General features: G+C 42.4%; 1 protein-coding gene and 1 long non-coding RNA gene across 2 annotated transcripts; both read right to left on the bottom strand.

Moving 5' to 3' along the window:
* Positions 1 to 265: 265 nt before the first annotated feature.
* On the bottom strand, positions 266 to 26,444 carry LOC146316980 (aggrecan core protein-like). The gene is made up of 32 exons (XM_084734149.1): positions 26,391 to 26,444; positions 19,755 to 19,833; positions 18,645 to 19,028; positions 18,128 to 18,302; positions 17,848 to 17,975; positions 17,458 to 17,751; positions 17,074 to 17,307; positions 16,101 to 16,275; positions 15,772 to 15,899; positions 15,382 to 15,675; positions 14,804 to 14,899; positions 12,986 to 13,116; positions 12,757 to 12,898; positions 11,740 to 11,850; positions 11,448 to 11,578; positions 11,217 to 11,358; positions 10,900 to 11,030; positions 10,666 to 10,807; positions 9,924 to 10,048; positions 9,181 to 9,322; positions 8,892 to 9,022; positions 8,661 to 8,802; positions 7,468 to 7,598; positions 7,235 to 7,376; positions 6,100 to 6,207; positions 4,931 to 5,968; positions 4,172 to 4,285; positions 3,870 to 4,028; positions 2,838 to 2,920; positions 2,609 to 2,753; positions 2,167 to 2,349; positions 266 to 1,070 (listed from the first exon to the last, which is right to left on the bottom strand). Exons 2-32 carry the CDS (start codon positions 19,825 to 19,827, stop codon positions 979 to 981), a joined length of 5,646 nt encoding a protein of 1,881 aa, XP_084590275.1. The 5' UTR covers positions 19,828 to 19,833; positions 26,391 to 26,444; the 3' UTR covers positions 266 to 978.
* LOC146316981 (uncharacterized) lies at positions 11,972 to 12,603 on the bottom strand. The gene is made up of 3 exons (XR_014771796.1): positions 12,465 to 12,603; positions 12,232 to 12,373; positions 11,972 to 12,094 (listed from the first exon to the last, which is right to left on the bottom strand). It is a non-coding gene; the product is annotated as an uncharacterized LOC146316981 (long non-coding RNA).
* Positions 26,445 to 27,180: the final 736 nt, after the last annotated feature.

Genomic DNA, 27,180 nt, shown 5'->3' with positions numbered 1-27,180 from the left:
GACTGAAGACTCCCAAAAGTGCATGAGTGCTGACTATTTAGATCCAGGTCTGTTGCAGTGACTTTAATCACGTCATAAACTTGGATTTCCTGGAACAGCACAATCATTTCAGTATATCTGATACTGTGGTGGTGTAGTTGATCAGTGGTTCTCAAACTTGAGGTTGTGACAAGATAATTTATGCTCTTGAAAGATGATTTATGGCATTAAAAACTGTTTCTACAGCACCAATGCATTGCTATGCCTACCCCCCCCCCCCCCCCCCCCGGTTTTACTCAGATTTTGAAATACTGATTTTTTTTTTTGCCAAGCCTCCTCTGATAATTCACATAACGTAAAAAACTTCACCATTCTCCAAGGGGTCACAACCCAAAAGTTTGAAAATCACTTTCTTCGCCTATAATAGTTAAAAACAGTTTGTTTCGCCAGTCTGAAGCACACAATTGTAGTCCTTAGAGTCTAAGACCAAATAAAAGAAATAATAATAAAAAAAAACCACTAAGAAACACAGATCTAGAAAAATATCCTAAAAATATAGCAAAAGTCTAAGTGACAATATGTGTTTTACTTCAGAGAATCCAGCTGCAATTGAAAACACTTTTATTGGGCTGTTTTGGACTTTGTGTGTCACTCTAAAGCCTCTTTTATCACTATTTGACTATTTTATCTACCTTACGTTGTGTGCAGTGCTGGCAACTGATTGCAGAAAATTTCCCTGTGTGCATTAAGATAATACTGGGTCACAGCTATAAATTAGACGGCATAAATACACAGAAATCAGCCTTTAGAAGGTGCAGAGTGACACTCAAAGATCCAAAACATCAGTCAATTATACTATCACTGTCTAAATGTGCTTTAGAGTGTGTATATACATGGTAGGGAATGTTATCTTTTTGGTCGGGCATTTGCATTGGTGTCCATGCTTCTTTACAAGAGGGGTCCTTTGTGGCTCTCTGTTGTATGTCCTTTCATTCCTGCTCAGTGCAGCTTCCTCTGTTCCCGTTGGCTGCTGACCCCTTTACTTCTCCTCCTAAGGGATCTTTTGTGTAGCCTGTTGCTGTTGGCGCCGGCTGGGAGAGAAAAGGTAAGCATACTGATGACATCATGTTAACAAAAGCACTTATAAATTAGCCCTAAGTGATCGGTGTGGCTAAAAGGAAGTTCAAATGCCTTCATGGGGTCTTGATCAGTGAAATGTTGAAATATACAGTCTGCAGGAAGTGCATTTTCACTGTACAAAATATTACACACTTCTCAATGATGCTTGTTTCAAGGTTTAAATCTCCCATTTCTCCCCACTTCTTGTCCATCAGTTAAGTGAACTTGAAAACATGTGTGAGGGTTGCCCAGGTGGCTTAGAGGTTTTAAAGCTTTGAGAATGAACTGCAGTGTCTCTGGTTTGAGTTCAAGTGGGGACAGCTGACCCTTTGCTAAGCTACTGTTGCTACTCTTGTCAAGCTTTCCATTCTGACACTGCACACATGCAGTTTACAGGGATAATGAGGGCGGATTTAACATTGAAATTGGGAGTGATTGTTGAAACACGAGGTATTTGACTCTACAGAAAAGTATATAAAAGCAGCCTCTCATTTCTACATGACGACCGTGGATTTTCCTCAGCAAAAATAATGCTTCACACGAGCAGATTTAATAAGTATGGGTAGCTAATGTAAGCTAATGATCGTGCTTGAGCTTCTTGAGTCAGCTGAGAGGTTTGTCTCCAGCTAACTTTATGTTTCCATATGACATTTTACAACAGGAACCCTGTCCAGTGTCTTAAATATGAAAAGTTACTTTACTTATGCCTGCATGAATTCAAGATTGAGACTCAAGTGAAATACAACACTAATATGTATAAGATAGACGCCAGAGGAAGAGAGCCGTGATAAGAGCTAATGTAAGAGTGAAATTGTGATAGGTGAAAATTTGAGGTCTTCACAGGGCATCTCTTTAGTTGCTGAAGCTACAAGGCATTGTTGTATTTTTGAGGAGGCACCTTTCAGCTACTGCAAGGTCCTGGCGGTTAAATTTCCTACTTCTTCTACTTTGTTTTGATTGCTTTTGGCTGAGGCTGCTAACTTCAGCTGTTAACTGAGCTACACTTTCATTTCTTGTTTTACAGCATGGGCAGTAAATCCATATTTCAGCTTTTCCCTGCAAGCTTACCTTCTGTACATTCCACTTGCGGCTCCTCCCACTGTCCATCTGGTCTACAGCGTATCACAGGCAGGTGGCGCTGTGTGTAGCCTGCGTCGCACTGGTAGCGGACGATAGAATCGACGGGGTAGCGCTCCCTGCTGCTGCCCATCGGCCGGCCGTGTGCCACCTCAGGGGGCCCTCCACACATGACTGAAAATGAAGACAATTTTTATGAAGTTTGTTTTAGTCAAGGTTACTGGTTCATTTTTTGCATAACCCCACTTGAGATTCTTGTTTTTGTGACATGGTTTAATCCAAAGTGTCTGGCTGAGATTATCTACAACCACAGTAAAACAAACTTTTTAGCAATCCAACCATATGTTCACATCTTCAAAGCTAATTCCCCTTCTAGAAAGAATTCCCAGAATCAGTTCTTGGCCAGACACTTATTTTAAACCAGTAAGCCTACCAGGTCCAGTCTTGCAGGTGAAAGGAAGGTGGTAGTTGCAGGGCACATCATTCCACTGTCCGCCCTCGTGCCAGATCATCACCACACAATCCTCCCCAGAGTTGAAATAGTTATCTGGCTGGTTGGGCCTCCAGTTCTCAAAGGTCTAGGGAAGTTACAGAGGTGGTCACTAAAATCATTAAAACATAGATGATAGTAGATACTGTAGTTGATAAGCAACCAAACTCACCAGAGGACTGCCATCTGTCCAGCGGAACTCATTCTGCACATCTTTGTCGTTAAGTCCGATCCATTGGTAGTCCTGACCGTTGGCTGCATAGCATACAAAAAGAGAATTTAGCTTTGAAACTACTACATGTCCTCCCCTCATATCACTCAAATGGCCCCAGTAGAAACACGATGCCCCCCTCCAGGAGCGCAGTGCTAACCACCCTAGCCTTACAGCAATAAGGTCCTCGGTTTAAAACCAACCCAGTTGGCTGGTGAACTGTCCAGTTCCCTGCCTGTTACCCAGTGCACATAGGGTGGGTGTTAATCTTGGAACCCATCAACTATTGTCTGATGACAATTTAGCCTCTGGGGTGAATGACCAAAACTTTAGGGTTTCCGGTGCAGCCAGGGGAGTTGGATGTTAGAGATGACATCTACAACCAGATTGTTTGTGCAGATCAGCATGTCTTTTGCTTTCCCCTGGTCCGGTTATCTACACCTAACCAGAGCCCGCTCAAATGTGATTGGTCAATACTATTTTGAACTACAACTGGAAATCAGAATGTTTCTGATACCAACATTTTGTCCTTTGCTGGCAGATTTTTCATTTATATGCAGATATCTGTTTATATAGTTAAGTTGGGCACAGACATGAATAGGATTAGCATGTGTAGGAAGAGATGAACACAAGGATCAATTTTTACTTTCAACAAGAAAATGTCCTTTTAATCTCTCCGATAAAGTAGTGTGAAGGAGCATCATCATGCCAAAAGTCCCCCGGGCAACCAGTAGATGTCGCTAGAGCAGTAACTTGACCCCTCAGTAGATTCCCAGCAGTGAACACTGTCAGCCATTTATCAAAACTTGATGTTAGATAAGTTTAGAATTATTCAGCATAATGACTGCTGATAGGTACAGATACATACATGCACATAAAATAAATACACCTAAAAATAATCTCACTTGCATGCCTGTTGTTTGCACACACTCAAATGGCATTGTTTGCCTGCAGACCAGTTAGACACACACACACACACACACAGCTACTCACAGTTGACAAACTCCTGCTCCTCCTGGGAAGCAATGCTGACCAGGTGAGCGTTGACCTCCTGACAGCGTTGCTCAGCCTCAGACCAGGTGTCTCTCTCAGCAAAGTGAAGGTAACAGTTGCCCTTGAACTCCAACCAGCCCTCGGCACAGCCCTGCACAGCTACACACACGAACATACACATCACATCACATTTGGCCAGTATAAAAATACATCCAATCCATCATCCAATCCAACGTACTCTAGTTTTTCACATCAAAGGCAAACTTATTGCGCTGTGTTTATATGGTGGTTTGGTAACTCACGTGTGGAGCAGTCTTCACCAGTGAAACCACTAGGACACTGGCACACAGCAAGCTCTCCCTGCACAGTGCAGGTTCCTGAACTGCAGGGGTTTGGATCACAGGGGTTTGCAGAGGCTGATAGAAGAGAGGAAGGAATTTTACTTCATGACTGAAAATGATGCTGGACATAAAAAGCTTTTTTTGGCCTTACACCGCTTCCTAGCAGAGTGAGAGAGCAAACTTGAGCGGATGGATCATGAAAAATTGTCCAGCTATACTATAAGTGATTTTGCAGCGGTGCTGCTTGTGATTTCTCCTTCTGCAAATGATTGTGTTAAGTAATTTTCCTAAGTCAGACTTGTTTCTATATATTTTGGGGACTGTTTGCTTGCAGCTCTGCACCGATGTGGATCTTGGAGGATGTCCCTGTAAAAAGGGTGCTGTGGATGATGTAAGATGTCCCCCTTCTCAACCTTATAAATTAGTCTCTTACTGTCTATGTTAACTGCTTACTGAATGGGAAACAGAAACCTCAAGGACATCAGTGTGGTTTTTGACCAAAGAATATATGTGTGTGCAAAACTTTGCAAAACTAGAACCAGGGCAAGCAGCTTTTCGAGCAAGAGAAATGTCACTTAGCCTGCTCGCTGAAGCACAGAACAGCTTTGGAAAAAGAAACAATCTGATGTTTGCTCATTTACATTACTTCTAGTTAGGAAGTGGTGTAATGAAACAGTAAGATATGAACAGAACTACAGCAAAGTAAAGTAAATCACATACCGTCCACTACTTCAGGTTGCTCCACAACGGCAGGGGTTGCTAATGACACTGATGGTGCTGTGGTTGGGCTGCCGGAGGCTGTGTCTGGAGTCACAACATACTCTGTAGGTCCTGTACGACCTTCTTGAATCCCCTCCTCGAGTCCTGATTGGCCAAGACTGTCAGTGTACTCAGTGTAAGTAACTTGAGTTACAGGTAGGTCGAAAGAAAGCTCCTCAGCAGTTGGCCTTTCATGATGGTCTCCACTTCCTGAGGGGTGCAAGCTTTGGTCCAAAGTGCCACTGAATTCACGATGGATCCCTGACGCACTTCCTTCCCCGCTTACCTCCACGACACCCCGGCCCTGCTCAGGGTGGCGTATCTGTGGCGGTACGGTCACTTCCATCATGTCATTGTCTGTTAGGTAGATGACATCACCACGATGCTGGAAAGAGTCCCCAGAGGTGGAGCTGCTGCCTGAGACACCAGATGGAAAACCACTGTGGAACTCTGATCCAAAGGGGCGATAACCGGACACCTCCTGCTCACCAGACGGCTGGACTGTAAGGTCAACGGCACTGTGGTCAACAAATGAGATGCCAGAAAATCCATCATAGCCTGACCCGGACATATCTCCCGATCCGGACGTATGTGACTCCAAGATGCCTCCCTGGCCTAACTCCTGCTCAGTGGGTTTTTGGTGTGTCACCTCTACCATCTCCCTATCCACCATGGTGATGATCGTATCCCCACTGCCACTTACACTGGTAAAACCTGACTCAGTGAAGCCAGAGTGTTGTCTGTCAAGCTCCTCCCCAGATCCAAATGCACTACCCTCTTCTCCGGATGGGAAGGTGACAGCACTTCCTCCTTCTGCTTCCTGCGGACCTCCAGAGGCAGAGTAGAATCCGGAGATGACATCGTGGCGTCCGCTGAAGGTGACACCCTCTCCAGACCCATCACCACTGGCACTGGTGGTGCTGGACTCCCCTGAGAACTCCCCGCTAGCTGAACCAGAGCCAGACACATCAACATGGACTGGAGGTAAAATGGGCCTCACTGAGTGAAAAAATAAGAATCCAAATGAGAGTTGTTTAAAGTAAAGTGAAACTGACCTTATTGAAATGATGCAACTGTGGCCATGGAGAAAATACACTTTTCATTCATGCTGTTATTTACATCTGTCTTACCAGGAGGAGAAACATGTTGAGTTGTGATGGTTGTTCTGTTGATAAACTCCTCTATTTCAGTAATATTCACATGGGTTTCAGTTTCATTGTAGTGAACAGTAGATTCAACTAAAAACAAACAAAAAGCAAAGAAAAGGGAGATGATCAATAATAGTATTTAACAAACTGCCCTCAACAAAAATATAAAGGCACTTTTGTGTTTGCATCCATTTGTCATGAGTTGAAGTAAAAGGTCTAAGATAAGCCACAGGGGTGCTTTTGGATGGTAATGCTGAACGGCCACTCAAAAATGTGCAGTTTTAAATTGAAAAGACAGACATCTTCTGATACCATGGACCTTCTTTTTTACTGGATCGTCTACAACACTGGGTTGGCAACTCTGCTCCGATATTTTAGTATTGCTACTGGAAACGCTCAGTCATCCTCTGTGAAGATGTTGGGTGATGTGTGGGGTACCCCAGGGGTCGATCTTCAGACAACCTTTGTTCTCTCTTTACATGTGAACTCTGGGGCATGTATTCCAAAGGCATATTATGAGCTTCCATTCATATGCAGATGACACTCAGATGTACATGTCTGTCAACTCAAATAATCTTAATCAAATTAACATGCTCAATATCGGCATCCTTCAACAGAAATGCTCAATGACCCAGAACTTCCTGCAGCTAAATTTTGACAAGCCTGAGCTAAGTTTAATTGGCCTTGGCACAGTTAATGCATATTTTTTTGTCCCAAAATATAGCACGCAATTGCAAAAATCTTTACCCTGAACAAACATGTAAATATCATTGTTCTGTTCAGTGTCTAGTGGTTGGGTTGGTTAGGTTTAGGCATGATGAGTGATTGGTTAGGGAAAGGGTAAGAAATTTAGATTAAACCAATCAGAGGCAGAGTAAAGCCGGTCTTGACTTTGCCTCCAGGGAAAAACTTTTGGTATCTGTAGGCCTGTGCAAACTAGCCATAGTTCAGTGCCTAATAAATGTATTTTTGCAAGATAAAACTGCACATTAGCCTTTTATTGTGACCTGTCCAAGGCACATCTGGGCAATAATCCTGCTGTTTAATCTGAATCTCTATATGCCACACATGTCAGGTTTCTATTTTTGTGGAGTGTAGATAAGAAATCCAGTTGTACCATTGACAGCGAGGTAAAACTGTTGTGTGGTGATGCCATGGATGTTGGTGGCCACACAGGTATACTGAGCTCTGTCACTGAGATCAACCATGTTGATCTGCAAGTAGCGGCCATTGGACAGAATATGCACACGGTCAGAAGCCTACAAAAAGAGAAAGTAAATTGTGAATACATTTTTGAAGAAGTCATAGTATTGTGTGAATATTTGTTTATTTGTTTGTTTGATTTCTGACCTGCAGTGGTTGGCCGTCTTTGAGCCAGGTCAGAGTTGGAGTTGGAACAGCGTCGGACTTGCACTCCAGAGTCACCTGTTCGTAATGCAGCACGGTCACATCCTGAGGAGTACTCTCCCCTGCAGCAAGGACTGTGACAGGAAAACCAGGAAGAGACAGACGATGACATTGCCAAATCTCATCTCACAAAATTCAAGAGACATGAACTCATGAAATACGTGAGCAAAAACACTTAGTGTAAAATGAAAACAATGATGCAATGATTTGCAAATCATTCAATTTGATCTATATCCAATTGAGTAAAGACAAGATATTTAATGTTCAAACTTTATTGGATTTTGTAAATCTACACTCATTCTGAATTTGATGTTCAAAATAAGTTAGGACAGGGGCAACAAAAGACTGGGAAAGTTGTGGATTAACCAAAAAACACGTGTGTGGAACACTCCACATGAAAACAGGTTAACTGGTAACAGGGTAGTAAAGGGGCAACGATCACAAGCAAGGTTGGGGCAAGGTTCACCATCTTGTAAAAAACTGCACAAGCAAAGACCAAAAGATTAAAAATGTTTCTCAATACACAATTTAAAAGAGGTAAGGAATTTCACTATTGTCCACAGTGTCCACATTTCAGATGGAAATCATGGACACCATGCCTTCTGGGCTAAAGATGAGAAGGACCATCTAGTTTGTCACCAGCACAAAAGTTAGCATCTGTGATTGTATGGGGGTGTTTTAGTACTCATGGCAAGGGTAACTGTCAAATCTCTGCAGGCCCTATAAAGGCTGATTAATGCTGCTGGCACATACAGGTTTTAGAGCAACATATGCTGCCATCTTTCTGGATGGGTTGGGGTTACTTCAACTTCAAAAATTAGTGTCCTCAGTTCCCAAATGCTTACTGTGTGTTGTTAAAAGAAAAGTTGATGTATCACAGTGGTAAACATGCCCCTCTCCCACCGTTTTTGGAACATGTTCCATGCATCAAATTCAAAATGAGTGTGCATTTACAAAAACAATAAAGGTAATTCATTTGGACATTAAATATCTCATCTCTGCACAGTATTCAATTGAATGCAGATCGAAACATTTTTGCAAATCATTACATACTGTTTCTCTTTAGGTTTTATGCAGACTTTTTTTGGAATTTGGGTTGTATTTTTGATGACTGTAGACAAAAGATGTATCTGTACCATTGACAATCAGGTTAAACTGTTGTCTGGTGATGCCGTCGATGTTGGTGGCCACACAGGTATACTGAGCTCTGTCACTGAGATCAGCCATGTTGATCTGCAAGTAGCGTCCATTGGACAGAATGCGCACACGGTCAGAAGCCTATAAAAAGATAAAAAGTAAGTTGAGAATATGTTTTATGACAACTTATAGCATTGTGTGAGTATTTGTTTGTTTGTTTGATATCTAACCTGCAGTGGCTGGTCATCTTTGAGCCAGGTCAGAGTTGGTGTTGGAACAGCATCAGACTTGCACTCCAGAGTCACCTGTTTGCTCTGCAGCACAGACACATCCTGAGGTGTAGTCTCCTCTGCAGTGGCAACTGTTACAGGAAAACCAGAGAGAAAGAGGCAATAACATGGATTTAATAGCCCAATTTCATTTTACAAAATTTGAGAGCAATCAGCTGATGAAAAATGGAGGCAAAAACAAAAGTGGTACATTTATATTTTTGAGTATAGATACAAGATGTAGCTGTACCATCGACAACCAGGTAAAAGTGTTGTCTGGTGATGCCATGGATGTTGGAGGCCACACAGGTATACTGAGCTCTGTCACTGAGCTCAGCCATATTGATCTGCAAATAGCGGCCACTTGACAGAATATGCACACGGGAAGAGGCCTGCAAAAACATAAAAAGTTGTGAATATGTTTTTAAAGAAGGCACAGTGTTGTGTGAATATTTCTTTTCCTGTGTGATTTCTGACCTGCAGTGGCTGGCCATCCTTGAGCCAGGTCAGAGTTGGAGTTGGAACAGCATCAGACTTGCACTCCAGAGTCACCTGTCCGTTCTGCAGCACAGACACATCCTGAGGTGTGCTCTCCCCTGCAGCAAGGACTGTCACAGGAAAACAATAAAGAGACAAGCATTGATTTGATCCCATTCGCATCTCACAAAATCTGAGAGAAATCAACTCATGAAAAAACAAAAAACAAAAAAAACAAAAGTCTTGCGTTTCTATTTTTGTTGAACGTTGACAAAAGATATAACTGTACCATTGACAATCAGGTTGAAGTGTTGTCTGGTGATGCCATCGATGTTGGTGGCCACACAGGTGTACTGAGCGCTGTCACTGAGCTCAGCCATGTTGATCTGCAAGTAGCGGCCATTGGACAGAATGCGCACACGGGAAGAGGCCTGCAAACAAATAAAAAATCATTTGTGCATATGTTTCAGGAGACGTCATAGCGTTGTGTAATTGTCGGCTTGTTTGATTGCAGACCTGCAGTGGTTGGCCGTCTTTGAGCCAGGTCAGAGTTGGAGCAGCCTCAGACTTGCACTCCAGAGTCACCTGTTTGTTCTGCAGTACGTACACGTCCTGAGGTGTAGTCTCTCCTGTAGTGGGGACTGTTACAGGAAAGAAATCCACAATCAATTTGAGAAAAATAGGACCAAAAAAAGGTGTTGCATTTCTATTTTCGTGTAGTGTAGACAGAAGATATAGCTGTACCATTGATAATCAGGTTAAACTGTTGCGTGGTCATGCCATGGATGTTGGTGGCCACACAGGTGTACTGAGCTCTGTCACTGAGCTCAACCCTGTTGAACTGCAAGTAGCGGCCACTGGATAGAATACGCACACGGTCAGAGGCCTATAAAAGAAATAAAAACTATTGTTTGCATGTTTTAGGAGAATTCCTAGTATTGTGTGGATATTTGTTTGTTTGATTTCTGACCTGCAGTGGTTGGCCGTCTTTGAGCCAGGTCAGAGTTGGGGTTGGAACAGCGTCGGACCTGCACTCCAGAGTCACCTGTTCGTTCTGGACCATGGGCACGTCCTGAGGAGTACTCTTTCCCACAATAGGGACTGTTACAGGAAAACCAGAAAGAGACAGACACCAACATGGATTTTATTTCTGAATCTCATCTCACAAAAATTTAAGAGGAGTCAACTAGTGAAAAAGCAAAAACAAAAGTGTTGCTTTTATATTTTTCTTGAGTGTAGATAAAAGATGTTGCTGTACCATTGACAGCCAGGTTGAAGTGTTGTCTGGTGATGCCATGGATGTTGGTGGCCACACAGGTATACTGAGCTCTGTCACTGAGCTCAGCCATGTTGATCTGTAAGTAGCGGCCATTGGACAGAATGCGTACATGGGAAGAGGCCTGCAAAAAGATTTTTAAAAAGTCATTTGTGAACATGTTTTAGGAGAAGTCATTGCATTGTGTAATATCTGTTGGTTTGTTTGATTTCTCACTTGCAGTGGTTGGTCATCTTTGAGCCAGGTCAGAGTTGGTGTTGGAACAGCGTCGGACTTGCACTCCAGAGTCACCTGTTCGTTCTGCAGCACAGACACCTCCTGAGGTGTAGTCTCCTCTGCAGTGGGGACTGTTACAGGAAGTTAATCAGTTTTAACATTAAATATCTCATCTTTGCACAGTATTCAGTTGAATCTTGGTCAAAAAGTTTTTGCAAATCATTGTATTCTGTTTTTCTTAAGTTTTACACAGTGTCTAAACTTTTTGGAATGTGAATTGTATTTTTGTTAAGTGTAGACAAAAGCTGTATCTGTACCGCTGACAACCAGGTTAAACTGTTGTGTGGTGATGCCATGGATGTTGGTGGCCACACAGGTATACCGAGCTCTGTCACTGAGCTCAACCATGTTGATCTGCAAGTAGCGGCCATTGGACAGAATGCGCACACGGGAAGAGGTCTACAAAAAGATTTTAAAAAGGACATTTGTTAATATGTTTTAGGAGAAGTCATAGTGTTGTGAAAATATTTGTTTGTTTGATTTCTGACCTGCAGTGGTTGGCCGTCTTTGAGCCAGGTCAGAGTTGGGGTTGGAACAGCGTCGGACCTGCACTCCAGAGTCACCTGTTTGCTCTGTAGCAAAGTCACATCCTGAGGAGTACTTCTCCCAACAATGGGGACTGTTACAGGAAAACCAGGAAGAGACAGACACCAACATGGTTTTAAGAACCCAATCTCATATCACAAAATCTGAGAGAAATCAAGTTACGAAAAATGGGAGCAAAAACAAAATTGTTGCTTTTATGTCTTTCTTGAGTGTGGATAAAAGATATAGCTGTACCATCTACAACCAGGTTAAATTGTTGCCTGGTCATGCCATCGATGTTTGTCGCCACACAGGTATACAGAGCTTTGTCACTGAGCTCAGTCATGTCGATCTGCAAGTAGCGGCCTCCGGACAGAATACGTACACGGGAAGAGGTCTACAAAAGATAAAAACAATTTGTGAATACTGTTAGAAGAAGTCATAGCATTCTTTGAATATTTTTTTGTTTGATTTCTGACCTGCAGTGGTTGGCCATCCTTGAGCCAGGTCAGAGTTGGAGTTGGAACAGCGTCGGACCTGCACTCCAGAGTCACCTGTTCGTGCTGGAGCACAGACACTTCCTGAGGTGCAATTTCCTCCTCAATGGAGACTGTTACAGGAAAAGAGAAGAGAACAGACCCAAAATCATCTCACAAATTTGAGAAAAATCAACTCATGAAAAATGGAAGTAAAGACAAAGGTTTTGTTTCTATTTCTGTTGAGTGTAGATAAAAGATGTAGCTGTACCATTGACAGCAAGGTAAAAGTGTTGTCTGGTGACACCATGGATGTTGGTGACCACACAGGTATACTGAGCTCTGTCACTGAGCTCAACCATGTTGATCTGTAAGTAGCGGCCGTTGGACAGAATGCGCACACGGTCAGAGGCCTGCAAAGAGATTTTAAAAAGTAATTTGTGAATATGTTTTCAAAGAAGTCAATGCATTGTTTAAATTGTGTTGGTTTGTTTGATTTCTGACCTGCAGTGGTTGGCCGTCTTTGAGCCAGGTCAGAGTTGGAGTTGGAACAGCATCAGACCTGCACTCCAGAGTCACCTGTTCATTCAGCAGCACAGACACATCCTGAGGGCTCCTCTCCCCTGCAGTAAGGACTGTGACAGGAAAACCAGAAAGAGACACACACTGGCATTGATTTTATAACCCAATTTCATATAGCAAAATCTGAGAGAAATCAACTCATGAAAAATGGAAGCAAACACAAAAGTCTTGTGTTTATATTTTTGTTGAGTGTTGACAAGAGATATAACTGTACCATTGACAATCAGGTTAAACTGTTGTGTGGTCATGCCATGGATGTTGGTGGCCACACAGGTATACTGAGCTCTGTCACTGAGATCAGCCATGTTGATCTGCAAGTAGCGTCCATTGGACAGAATGTGCACACGGGAAGAGGCCTACAAAAAGAAAAAGTGATTTGTGAATGCGCTTTTGGAGAAGTCATAGCATTCTGTGAATATTTGTTGGCTTGTTTGATTGCAGACCTGCAGTGGTTGGCCGTCTTTGAGCCAGGTCAGAGTTGGAGTTGGAACAGCATCAGACTTGCACTCCAGAGTCACCTGTTTGTTCTGCAGTACGTACACATCCTGAGGGGTAGTCTCTCCTGTAGTGGGGACTGTTACAGGAAAGAAATCAACAATGAATTTGTAAAAAATTCAGAGAAAAGACAAGAGTGTTGCATTTCTATATATTTTACACACTCAGCCCTGCATTAAAAACTGACATGACTGTACAAAGGATATTATTGCATGGGCTTGGGAAAATTGTTGTTATCAATTATCAAGGCGGAGATCAAAAGCCAGCATCTGTGATGGTATGGGGGTGTGTTAGTGCCTATGGAAGGGTTAACTGTCACACCCGTAAAGGTCCAATCATTGGTAAAAGTCATGTACAGGATTTGGAGTAGCACATGCTGCCATCCAGACAGTGTCTTTTTCCTGGATGTCAATGCCAAACCACATTCTGCATTGGTTACAACAACGTGGCTTCCTAGGAAAAGAGCTCAGGTACTAGACTGACCTGCTTGCAGTCAAGACCCGTCTACTTTTTCAAATATGTTGCACATTTTTAAGTACAAAATGGAGACCCCAAAGCAACAATGGGAAAGGATTTCACTTTCAAAACTTCAACAATTAGTGTTCTCAGTTCCCAAGCACTTATTGAATGTTGTTAAAAGACAAGATGAGGTATCAGTTTGAACATTTGGTATTTTTGTTTAGTGTAGACAAAAGATATAGCTGTACCATTGATAATCAGGTTAAACTGTTGTGTGGTCATGCCATGGATGTTGGTGGCCACACAGGTGTACTGAGCTCTGTCACTGAGCTCAACCATGTTGATCTGCAAGTAGCGGCCATTGGACAGAATGCGCACACGGGAAGAGGCCTACAAAAAAATAAATAAAAGTGATTTTTGAATGCATTTCAGAACTAATCTTGGCATTGTGTGAATATTTTGGTTGTTTTGTTTGATTTCTGACCTGCAGTGGTTGGCCATCTTTGAGCCAGGTCAGAGTTGGAGTTGGAACAGCATCAGACTTGCACTCCAGAGTCACCTGTTTGTTCTGTTGCACGGACACGTCCTGAGGTGTAGTTTCTACTGTAGTGGGGACTGTTACAGAAAAGAAATCAACAATTTGAGAAAAATGGGAGCAAAAACAGTGTTGCGTTTCTATTTTCATTGAATTTAGACAGAAGATATAGCTGTACCATTGACTATCAGGTTAAACTGTTGTGTGGCCATGCCATGGATGTTGGTGGCCACACAGGTATACTGAGCTTTGTCACTGAGCTCAGCCATGTTGATCTGCAAGTAGCGGCCACCGGACAGAATACGTACACGGGAAGAGGCCTATAACAAGATAGAGTAAGTGTGAATACAATGTAGGAGAAATCATGGCATTGTGTGAATATTTGTTTGATTTCTGACCTGCAGTGGTTGGCCATCTTTGAGCCAGGTCAGAGTTGGAGCTGGAACAGCATCAAACTTGCACTCCAGAGTCACCTGTTTGTTCTGTTGCACGGACACGTCCTGACGTGTAGTCTCCCCTGCTACAGGGACTGTTACAGGAAAACCAGAAAGAGACAGACACCAACAGGAATGTTACAGCCCAATCTCATCTCTTAAAAGTTGAGAGAATCAATTCATGAAAATGGGAGCAAAAACAAGGGCACTGCATTTATATTTTTGTTGTCTACTTTGGCAAATTTATGACCAAGTATTGAGATAAATATTAAAACTACAAGACCAAACATTGGTAATGACAGTGACTGAAGAGACCAGATTCCATGCATCTGTCTTACCTGTGGGGGCAAAGCGATCAGTTGTGACTGTTGTCTTGTTGATAACATCCTCTGTCACTGTCGTCACATTCACAGCAATTTCAATGTGAGTTTCAGCTTAAAAAAAGAAAATAACAGATTGGTTAAGCACTGCTCATTTTTTCAGATATAGGGCCATTTTTATACCAGTGGGAACCAAAACTAGCACTGTCAGTTATGTCAACTGTTACCCATGACCTTTATCGCCAATAGTTTTATCAAACTTGTTTAAAAACTGTTTATCCATTACATTGCATTGGACATTGTTCAGTTGCAACCGCTGACTGAATATGTGGATTTTCTTTTTTAAATCAACCCTTTCAAAATAACTGAGTCATTCTACAATCTTCCCAAGTACCCCCTGGCAACTGCAGAGGTATGTCTTGGTGTACAAACACCCCTGGCTGGGTATCACAGCAGTACTATATCAAGTTGTTATGGCAAATGGCAAATGTTTATGTTGTGCATGTGTAATATCTTCTTAGACCAGGGGTTTCCAAACTTTTTTCAGCTCCAGACCCAAAAGAGAAATCTGGCATCCCCACCTAACTCTTTCCTACCTTTAAAGCAGTAGGCGTCGTAGCGTGAGTGCTCATCAGGAAATCCTGTCTGGTTGGGGTATGCGTAGATGATGTGGACCCCAACCTGACCTCCTCCACAGTGGGCCCTGGGGGTTGTGATGGGGTAGCGGACGCTGCGGTCCATCAGCCAGCCTGGACGACACTTGTCGAGCCCTTGCTTCCAGGCAGAATACAGCTGTCCAGTGGTGGCCAGGGTGGTGTTGAGTTTCTGACAGTGCTGCACAGCCTCCTCATAAGAGAAGCTGTCGTAGTCACTGGTGAAGAAGACCTCACCTAGGAGACAGATAGACAGATACAGATAGATATATTTATCACTGTAATGATGTAAATTTTAGTATATCAGTTTCAGGGAGTTTTTAAGATCCTCACCTTGCAGACGTTCCACATAACAAAATACATCATAACGTTCGCTGGCTGGTCTCAGGCCGTAGGATCTGACTCCTGGGAGGTGTAGCATATTACCAGCACAGTTATCTCTGGGTGACACGATGGGATACCTGTGCAAAACAGAGGATGATAGCACAAAATATTAAGGTTTAGCTTCAGCATAATATCCCTCTGGAAATCTACTGTGTAATTTTTTGTTCTCATTGTAAGGATTGCAAGACTACCATATGAATAGAACTCCAACTGCCCACACATTATGGGAAACATTAATATATTGGTCTATCGCTTTTCTACATAGGCCTCCAGCTCACCTGACAGTCTGGTCACGGAGCCAGCCAGCGTCACATTGGTGCAAGCCCTTCTCGAAGGCTGCCTGCAGCTGCTGTGGGCTGGCAATGACAGCCCCAGCATCTTGGCAGGCCTGCTGAGCCTCCCGGAAGGTCAGAGTGTACCGGCCAGTGACGGGTCGGTAGTGGAACACCACACCTGGGAAAAGAGAAGGAGGCAAGACGTAAGGTAAAAAGTGTCATTTTATGCTTTTTTATTTTTCTTCAAGCTTAGGCTACTTTCCTCAGTCACTTTTATTTCCTCATGGCCATTTAATGAGCCTCAGACATGCATGAGAAGATTTTGTGGAGGTTGTGTGTTTCTCTATATTTCAGTAAAAACAGTGCTTGGATTGATGCTGGAATACTTTAATTTTGATGAGTTTTGATACTGTTAGGATGTTGCCTGCTGTTGAAACCTGAACAGCGAACAGAAATATGATTCTTATTTTTATTTTTAAATAGGCGGTGTACTGAGAGAATTTATATTTGATCAACAATACCTAGTTTGACAGTTCGATCTGAGTTTCGTGAGCCCTGTATATTGTGCTCAATGTATTGTCTGAGAATGACTTGACAAGCAAAGCTGTCATCTATTTTTACTCTAAATGGGACCATAATTTACAGAAACGAACATCATACTGTATTGAAGATTTTAAACTAGTGATTGGGATCATTGACCACTTCAGAAATTGATAACTGAGTGCATAAATCATGTGAGAAGTAGGGCAATTTTCCCTTATGACCCCATGCAATTGGACTATGTTTTGAAACCAGTCGGCCCCTGCTGGAAGGTCTTAGAAAGGATGCAGATTTTAGGCACTTCCACATGGGCTTCACTTTTAAGACCTCAAACCTCCATCCACGATTTATTATTGTGCTGTTCTACAATGTATTCTTACAGTTTAAAGAAACATTCGAAGGGTTTTGTTATTGATCAAGTACACAACCAACTTACCAGTGGGAGCCATCGCAGCATAGATGTCTGTCAGTCCAGGCTCACGTACCACAGGAGTGTCTGTCACACTGGGTGGGACGGGCAGTGGGACGAGGGTGTCGACCTCTCCACCCACAATCTCCTCCCGGCCAGGGCGGGGGGTGAGGCCTGGGTACACTCCAGGGGCGGGTGTCATGGGGATGATGTCTGGGAAAGGGGTGGTCCTCATGGGTACAGCATCTTGATCCTCACCAGCTGAGGAGGCGAGATTGCACAGTTGTGACCTTAAAGCCTTATTGTCTAACACCAAATTAAGGTTGATGGCATCAATCCGCAATGATCCTAGAAATTCCTAAAATCCTAAAGAAGAAATGCACCCTAAAAAAGCCTTCATGATAGTTTTACCTTGGAAGCAGATGGCATCGTAGTGAGAGTCTGGGTAGGGGTATCCTGTCTGGTTGGGGAACAGGTAGACGGTTCGGACACCCAGGAGCCCTCCTCCACACTGAGGCCTGGCGATGTTGATGGGATAACGTACACTCCTGTCCCCCAGCCAGCCAGCGTTACACACATCCATGCCAGCCTGCCAGGCCAGGTAGAGCTCTCCGGTGGTGGCGAGCCGGGCCCCAAGTTTGGCACACTGATCTCCTGCTTCATAGAAGGTGAACTTCTCTACGGACATGGAGTAGAAGACTCTGCCTGGGAGGAGAGAGGACAGCACAGCACAATACATTGACATGATAGTCCACAGTTAGTCAGGAAGCTTCTGTTGCTGTTTGTGTTTTATTAGTGTACCTGTCAACTTCTCGGCAAAGCAGTACACATCGTAGGTCTCGTTGACATCTCTTACACCATAGGTTCTCACGCCGGGGAAGGTCTCCTTGTCTCCATAGCAACGTTCACGTGGCTCCTGGATTGGGTACCTTGAGAGGTCGAGAAAGATGTCTCTCAGCAGATGGACTTGAAAAGTCAGTAACAACATTAATTCTGTTACTGTGTCACTTGCAATGTTAAAAACATTTGTTTTATATTGATGCTGTCGGAGTGGATTGATGGATTGATGGATGGACACTACCTAACAGTCTGATCAGAGAGCCATCCAGCATCACACTGGTGGTATCCGTCATCGTAAGCAGCCTGGAGCTGGGCTGGAGTGGCGATGGTGGCGCTGTTCTGGATGCAGGCTGCCTTTGCCTTCTCAAATGTCAGGGTGTAGCGGGTGGAGATGGCTCGGTAGTGGAACACGATACCTGTGAGATACAGGAAGTGAGCAGGAAGACAGAAAAACGGTTATTAAATATCTTTTAAAAAAATGGCTGGCTTTAACTCTTCATGTTGGGTTCTAGGTAAAACTTTCAATATGATCCAAGTGAAACCTTTGTAAAAGTTACTACCAGGAACCACAAAGGGTTTTCCTGTGGAGTCAAGCCAAACAACCCTTTATGGTTCTAGTTAGCACCTTTATTTCTAAGAGTGTTAATATGCAGGGGCAAAGCTGCTGTTAGTTGTTTCAGCAAGCACTAATGAATGTTTGACTATCATGTAGCGAGTAGATCAATTTTGATTGGTGTCGTGAATGTTTTGTGGTGTACCTTGAACCTGGACCTCCACAGAGTCGTAGTTGTCCTCAATACCCTGCATGACCTCACAGCGGTAGGTGCCAGAATCTTTGGACCTCAGCTCCGTTATCTCCATGGTGGCGTCAGTAGGCACCAGTGGGTAGTTGATCATCGTCACTCTGTCCAAATACTCTGTCTCCACGTTAACTTTTCCCTCTGACGCCACCAGGATGGTGGTGACCTTCTCCTTGGTAACATAGGTCCATTTGATGCGGTGGGAGAGCGGGGCGATGGTCGGGGCTCCGGGGTCATTTACTGTGTTGTCCTGGAAGTAGCACGGTATCACCACCTTGCCGCCCAGCAGAGGATGGAGAGGCATTTCCATTGGGATGCTGACACGCAATGTTCCATCCAAGTCTAGGGTAAAGATAGGTCATGATTCATTTTCTTTTACAGAAAGTCAGAATTATTATAGGACACTTCTGGACAAGAGGAGCCAAGGGCAGATCCATTTCATTCACCTAGATCATTTTCTGTGTGTCATCCCCTCTCTTTCCCCCCCTTTTTGTCTGTATTTGCCTGTACTATCAAATAAAGGCAAAAAAATACCATCTCAGGAGCTGATCAGGCACCGATACATCGATACAGACACCAACACTTCAAAAACACCTTGGCAAAGTGCTAGGTGTTGGACAAATCAGCTGGTGTGCCTATGGGGAGCGGGGATCAAATTTGACTAATGGTGAAAAAATGGATTCAGGAAGGAAGTGGTAAAGTAGTCACGCCCTCCTCTTGCTTGATTTGATTGGTTGTCTGAGTGTGACGATGACAAGCCATGCAACTCCACACCTTGTACTGACAAGTTAAGAGTATTTTAACTTTTATGTGCATCTGAAAACTGAAAACCTTTAAACTACTTAAAATCCTTCTTTGCACTACTTGGTTCTCTGCTTGTCAGTTTTTTGGGAGGTTACTATGTTTCTAGGAAAATGTCTCGAAATGTAATGGGTCAAAAGAGTCAAAAAACAAACTCTCTGATGAGACCAAAAAAGTGAAAAGAAAGAACATAGATGCACTACCACATACACATTAATTGGAGGGTCAGTTGCTCCTGTAGTTTTTCAACAGTCAGCGCATGCTTACCTTCATGGTCTTCAAATGATATTGTTGCCGAGATGAGGGGCAAGGACACACACAGCAGAAGCAGGGGGGTCATCGTTGCCTGAAAAATATCCAAGTTGACAGAACTGGAATTAAATTTGTGTGGACGAGATTATTAATGACAGAAAGGACAGGCAGTGATATTTCGCCCTGACCCTAACCCTTTCACATCACATCAAGCTTCAGACTTTCTAACTTTTCTACCAGAAATGCTCATTGAGTGAACAGTGAAGTAAGTGTTAGAATGAAGCAGGTTTATTATCATTTCCTTTGCTCCTGAATGCCACTGGTTTTTCCAAACTCCTGTCCATTCATATTCCCTGTTATCCAGGATATTCGGTGCATTCGGTTTGGTTATTACGTCAGCCTCATTAACTAAAATGGAAATAGTCTCTAGTATCATTTGGAAATACCATACATGCCCGCTGAGAAATGAAAGCCCCTCTTGTCTCTGGGTACAGGAAATGTCTTTAGTACTAAAATAAGTTCAGGCTGAGATGGAGACGTATGATTCATTCGTCTGAAATGCTTTTCCCTTGGTTGAAAACTAATGAAGAATTTAATGTTGCAATGAGGTTACTTTTCCACCTCACACACCATCGTTATTTATAGTGTGTGTGTTTGTATGAAAATATAATCAGCTGCTGTCAAAATGTGAAATTGACATGTGAAAAACTACTCTGAATTTTGCATTACTTTGTGCTTTTATTTCACTGGCAATTTAAATGCTGTGGCTCTAAGGATGACAAAGTTAGTTGGTGCATACATAGAAATTGACAACATGGTAGCTCCCCACAAATAAAAGCAAAGCGTCTCAGTCACCCCCTGGTGGCCTCCTGCAGTACAGGTCATAAATCCTACCTACCCAATGTAACTAGATAGGACATGTACGAAACTAAAATACCAAATACACACCAAGTATGTTTTTCCCAAAGATGGTTTCTGTCATTTGAGGTACTTCTTATCATACTGATGTATCTACAAATGTTAACTTTCCAACACTGGTCACTACGGCGTCACGTGCCTAAGATGGCAGTGTTTGTAGCCCAGACTGAAATATTTTTGAACATATGTGCAGATTCATGGGGTGCAGAGGATGAAGTGTGCTGAACTGCAACAGCTGTGGACTTTTCATCCAGCGCCATCATCAGGTAAAAATAAATTATTTGTCGAGTGCTTTGGTTTCCTGCAGAACTAGTTACATTAGTATTAGCCTCAACTATACTGTATGCTCCGCTCAACTTAGAAACTTCTAGCATGCTAAGATGCTAAGCTAAGATGCTGAACATCTTAAAGAACCAGTGTGAAGGATCCAGTGGTGAGCCTGCAGATTGCAAACACCTCATCTCACTATCCCCTTACAAGCATATATGAGAACCTACAGTAGCTGTGGAGCTAGCAAAAAATGTGAAAAGCCATATCTAGAGCCAGTTTGTTTTGTTTCTTCAGGGGTACCGTAGAAACATGGCGGTGCAACATGGTGGCCTCTGTGGAAGAGAACCCATGTCCTCTGTAGATATAAAGGGCTCATTCTAAGATAACAAAAACACAACAATTCTTATTTTCAGTTGATTATACACTGATGAAAACATACTTATGAATATTGTGTAAAATTTCTGCCATATTCTGCCAACAGATCGCCATAAATCTTACACGCTGGACCAATGGACAAAATTTTGTACTGGCATCCGTGTTCCCCACAGGAAGGATTGCAGCCACTTCGGTGATCCTCTGAGTTTTCCTCTAGCACCATCATCAGGTAAAAAACTTTGGTGTCTAAAGTCTTTATGGCCCAGTGATAATCCAACAAACTTATTTCATCACCTTAGCCACTTCGACCCTTTGGAGAACACAACACGACCTTCAAGATCAATAATTATCAATATCGACCAATATGAAACTTCAGCATCATGATAGGTTTTCCTGCAATATCACCCAGGCCTACATCTTATACATTATACTAGATAAACAGCAGTCTGTTAACATGTCAGCATGCTGACATTAGCATTTAGCTCAAAGGACCATTGGAATCATCACTGTAGACTTTTAATCAAGCTATTTTTAGCTTACTGTAAATTTTCATTTAAAGGCCAATAATCCATAAAGAGCTTCTATCACAGACAAAGTGACTATTTAGCTCTTGTGGTCTGAATGCTGCTTCTGAGGGGTCTTGAGGGTCTCCCCTGTCAAGAAAACATTTTTTACTCATCTAGTTTTTGGTCACAAAATTAAAATTTGACCCCAAATATTATTAAACATCAGCAACCGACAACTTCAGTCCAAAAACATCATGCTTCACTATCACAAACCCACATCTGTCAAACCCTGGTTACCACAGTGCTTATTTTCCCTCAGCTTTCCACTGCTGTGACGTGCAGCACTGTCAAATATATGAAACCGTTGCAACTCCCCAACTGAACGCTCATTGTGCTGCGTTCACGAGCCCTGGGACAGGCTGCAAGAAGCACCCAGTTCATTACAAACAGCCACAGACACATTTACAACCAATGAACCTGAAAGCCACAGTCAAAAATCATTTGCAGTTGCTGATCTGAGGTTGGCAGCCTGGTGAAAAGCCAAAAGAGATGTGCAGTGACCTTTCAAGTTCAAGTGACACAGCATAAAAAACACAATCATGCATTTACTGTAAACACGCTGGTGGTTATGCATGGCAACCTTGACACATTCATGTGGCGTGCATACAGTATGTCTGTGTGTGTACTACAAACTGTATGAATGAGTGTGTGTATGTGTGTGGGCTGCTAGCATTCTCAGAGTTCCACAGATCCGGGACATACGGTACAGTAGGACTAATATTTGCCCCGCTGTCTAAGATCTGTCTGTGAATGTTGGCACAGTTCAGGAGGAAACACAAAATACCACACATGTGTAGACAGATTGACAGATCCACCCCGGAATAATCGCACAATTATCAGTCTGTGATGTTCGGTCCACGCCTGGAACCTCTTTGCAATGACGTATTGTAGCACACTTTTTGGTGTGGTACCTGTGGACGTCTGGGGGAGTTTCCTGACTGTTCTGGCTCTCTCTGACTCTACTTGAATATTCAGGTGTTTCAAACATTGTTGGGATTATTCTCAACTTTTTCCCAACTTTTCTGAAGTATTACTACACTTCCATTTTCTTTAAATCACTTTTCAACAACAACTTCACATGAACTTCTCCTTATGCTCATGCATGTGCAGCAAGAGTGAAAGTAAGAGTAAATACCACATGCCTTAACACCGCAGTCCGTATTAAATTGACAGGATGTAATCAGTTTTCACTGTGTGTAACAGTGTAATAGCATTTTGTAATCAACAGCCTGATTGCAATATGCAATAAATGCTCCTGCATTTTGTAATAAATTATTACATTTCGTGGTTGTTATGACAAAATGCTGGATTTGCCCTTTTTGATGAAAACGTGATAATACAGTACTAGCATTATCCTGACTCAATTGTTTAGGCGTATCTGTCTTTAGCCATACATCAAATGTCACTGATTATATTTCAAAACGTAAATGTAAAAGTGAATAATAGTTCATAATTTAATATTTTCCATTTCAACCATTTAATTCTCATTCTCACTATAAGTGACAAATAAAGTTCACAGCTCAGTGTAAAAAAAAGAAATCAATTTTTTCTAAGAATCAAGTTTATCTAAAGAAGAAAAGTACATTATCTCAAATAAAAGATTACAGATTGGAAATACTTTGTTTAGTTTATTTCAAAAGCAACCAAAGTTGACCAAAGTGCTATAAAAGTTTGATTCAAAGCTCAAAAATCTAGTGAAGGCAGTTGACTTGAAATTGAGTTTTCTAAACTTTTTTTTTTGTTTTTTGTTTTTTAAGTGTATGGGTGCAAAAGAGCACACCTCTGGCCACACCCAGTCACACCCATCAGTGATGGTGAAACTTCTTTTCAAACTTGTCAGTTACTTTGTAATTCCTTGGAAAAAAATTGGTGTGTAACTTTTCTTGAGAGTTAATGAGTATGGGTAGATATAGAGGATGCCTGTACATAAAAAGGTAATTCATTGAAGTTTTCTTGTTATTTTCCCTCTTGACCCTTCCAATGTCGGATGAAGACGGCAATAACCAGCCGTCACTGCACTCACACTCCCACAATGTATGAACAGAGAGAATGCCAGCAAAAACTGTGACCAAGCCAACCATAACCACGCTCCTTATTGCTCACTATCCCATCATTGAGCAGATCCTCGCATGCATCATTTACACTGTGGCCTCTTCATAACATGCATGAGCATTCGTGAGCGAGCCGCGCCATGCCAGGTCGGCCCTCTCTCCACAGTGTGCCCATTCAGTCGCTGGGGTGGCTGCTGCTCCCCTGTTCGGCCACTGTGGTATGTTCCGCTCCCAGCTGAGGTGGAGGGCAATAAGGCCTTGGTCTGTTCCAGCAACGGACAGGGGCAGGGCCTGCGGGGGGGTGGGGTGCGACCTTGCCAAGGTAAACATAAGGCATCCAGGGGAGCCCCCCCACCGCTCCCACCTCCCACCTCCACCCACTCTCCTCCAACCCTCCAGAGTCCCTCCGCAGAAGAACAGAGTTGACATTGATACTGCGTGCATGCAGAAACACAGGCCGACACTCATAGATCACCGAGGGGATGTGTGGGAGCGCACGTCTGATGCCCCTGCTAAAGAAAACGCATGGGAGTGTGTGTACATATGTACTGTGCGGCCTGTGAATGAGAACACACACACTCTTGTACAGTAAAAAGAAAAATTCATATTCACAGGTGCCTATGGGTGCATTAGAACGCGCCTACATACTCAGCAGTCTACGATCGAAGATGTAGGCTGTGTCCAAAATCACCCACCACTGAGTGCTGTCCATGTGTATAGTAATAATTATTATACACTATATAGTGGACTCAAAGTATCCCACAATGCATCGTGACAGTAGAGAGTAGTGTCCGAAAGTGTTTCTTCCTCACTATACAGTCCTCTACCTTGAAAAAGTGAGTGGGGAGTCATGAGTGAGTGAATTTTTTAAAACTCAGCCGTGCTTCAGCCTTAGTTAAACGTGTTAAACAATCAAACAAACAAAACTGCAGCCTCAAATGTTAGTTTGGTAACCTTTAGATGACTCTAAATGTAAGAAATGTGAAAATATTTGCTCTAACCGAACCCTCTGTCTGTTTTTTTTTTTCATTTCCGACATCTGAAAATTACGATTCACAACGTGCACTCGCGCAGCCTGATGTTACCATGGTAACAGGATGTCACTCTTGTCAGAAGCTTCCTATATTGCAATAAGAAACATTGTTTTCCCAGTAATCAAATACTGTTTTCTTAAGTTCAGATGCTCCACTCAGATTTGATTAAAAAGGAAAGTAACTTTTTTCCCCCTCTTTCTGATTGGTTTGGCACCACTTTGGAAACTTATTATAGTTATTTTGGTGTATTATAGTGCAGCAGTACAGTGTATGTTTTAATTTTTACCAATCACTAGGGAGATCACACTATTAAATATATACTTTATATAAAGATTTGCTGTGCATTTTAGTGTGGTTGCACATAATGCCAGCAGTGATTCCCTGCCTGGATTTTGGACTCCCACTAGGGGTCGTGTTATAAATCCCAAGGGTCGCAAAATGATTATAAAATAGGAAAGCAGAAAAACATATTTCTGCAAGACAAAATTATTATTTATTATCATTATTATTATTTCAGACTTTGCACTAATCTTTGCTTTTTTTTTTAAATCAATGGATAATTGTGCAAGATACAAGATAAAAGACTCATTATACAAAAGAGTTGTATAGCAAGAATTAGATGTAGTTTCCTCTTTTCCTCTTCTCTATTTTCAGGCCTTTAAATTGTGCACCAAAAACTAATTGCTCCTCAATTAAAATTAAAATTTATAGACAATAGATATGCAACCAATGACAAGGGGTCACAAGTAGATTGCTTCTTTTTAAAGGTGTAACAAGCCATAAATGTTCAAATCATTAGGAAACAAGGAACATCTTTATGTGTCATGATTAGTACTGAAACACTACGCTGTAATGAATTCAGACACAATTAGATAATTTACATAAACACATGCCACTTTCCGTCCAGGGAAGCCATCCAAAATGCAAACTGACCAAAAAATGTAATTAATTCCATATTTCACATAAGGATTTACAATTCCCTGCTCTTGAAACTCTCATTTTTACCCACATTATAAGATTTAATGTTCTGGAGAAAGTTATAGAGTGAAGTGAAATTAAATGACACATCAGTAAAGAGTTGGTTTTTAAGAGATGCTGACTCCATTAACACCTCAATAGTCAACTCAGCAAAACTCAGAAACCACACCAGACTTCCTGCAACTAAACCACGACTCCCACAGCATCATGAGCACAGAAACTGGAATAATGTTAACTCTGAGGCTCTAATCACGTTTTATCTTCATTATATTTAACTTCCCAGAGAACAGGACTGCTCAATATTTAAAAAAGAAACTTCAGTTACCTGACATGGGAGTACAGTACCTCAACCAAATACCTGCCCACCCCCAAGCAGAGGATGAGGAAAGTCAAAAGTATCCCCTAAAACCCTTCACAGTATTCCTCGTTTTGGACTCCGGTGGTGAGCTGCAAACGTACCGTTGATGCTCCAAAGCTCCCAGTGCCAGCGACTCCAGGGGCCTGTTGCTCCTGCCTGTGTAGGAGAGCAGAAAGAAGCTTTATTCAAACTCCACCGCACATTTAGATGTTGGAAAGAGAGAGGGAGGGAAGAGGAGAGAGGGAGAGAGAGATGTGGTCCTCTCCTGCCAGTTGGTGAGGTCATACAAACAGCCTTGAATATCAAAGCTGAAGCTCAGAATCACACAAAATCGTTACAAAGGATACTTGCTGCTCCTGGTCAGCGTCAGATTACCTCAGGCTGTCTGCACTTATTGATTTGAGCAAAGGCTGATCCTGTTAATGCAGTGTATCAACTGTTAATGTCAAAACTTCCACAGGTAACAAAGATCATTTATTTATGATTTACAAATCTGATTTTATAGAGGGGAAAACTACATGTTTGACACGAAATAGATTCCTCCTGTCACATCGAGAAGTATGATGAAGGGTTAGTCTTTGCACTAACCTGTTGCACTTACAGTACAAAGCAAATACATCTCAGCACTAATGAATGGAACTTTCCATCTTTTACTCTGAAGCTAAAGTGGATTTGCAAAAACAGTCACTGGTCTTTCAGCTCTAATTATAGCAGGAAGTCAGATGCATCTTTGGTAGGTGCTCAATTATCTCAGAAGTTATGCACAAATATTGATGGTATCTTCAAATCCTGATACAATATAATGCTACTGCATATTTAACACCAGCGTGTGGCAGGTATGTTTTTTCACATTGTGTGTGTCAAAATGGCAAAATGTGGTTATGTAGCAGA

This window comes from Lutjanus erythropterus, chromosome 13 (assembly GCF_056507025.1).
Source record: "Lutjanus erythropterus isolate fLutEry1 chromosome 13, fLutEry1.hap2, whole genome shotgun sequence".
NCBI lineage: Eukaryota > Metazoa > Chordata > Actinopteri > Lutjaniformes > Lutjanidae > Lutjanus > Lutjanus erythropterus.
This window is presented reverse-complemented; position numbering and strand designations above follow the sequence as displayed.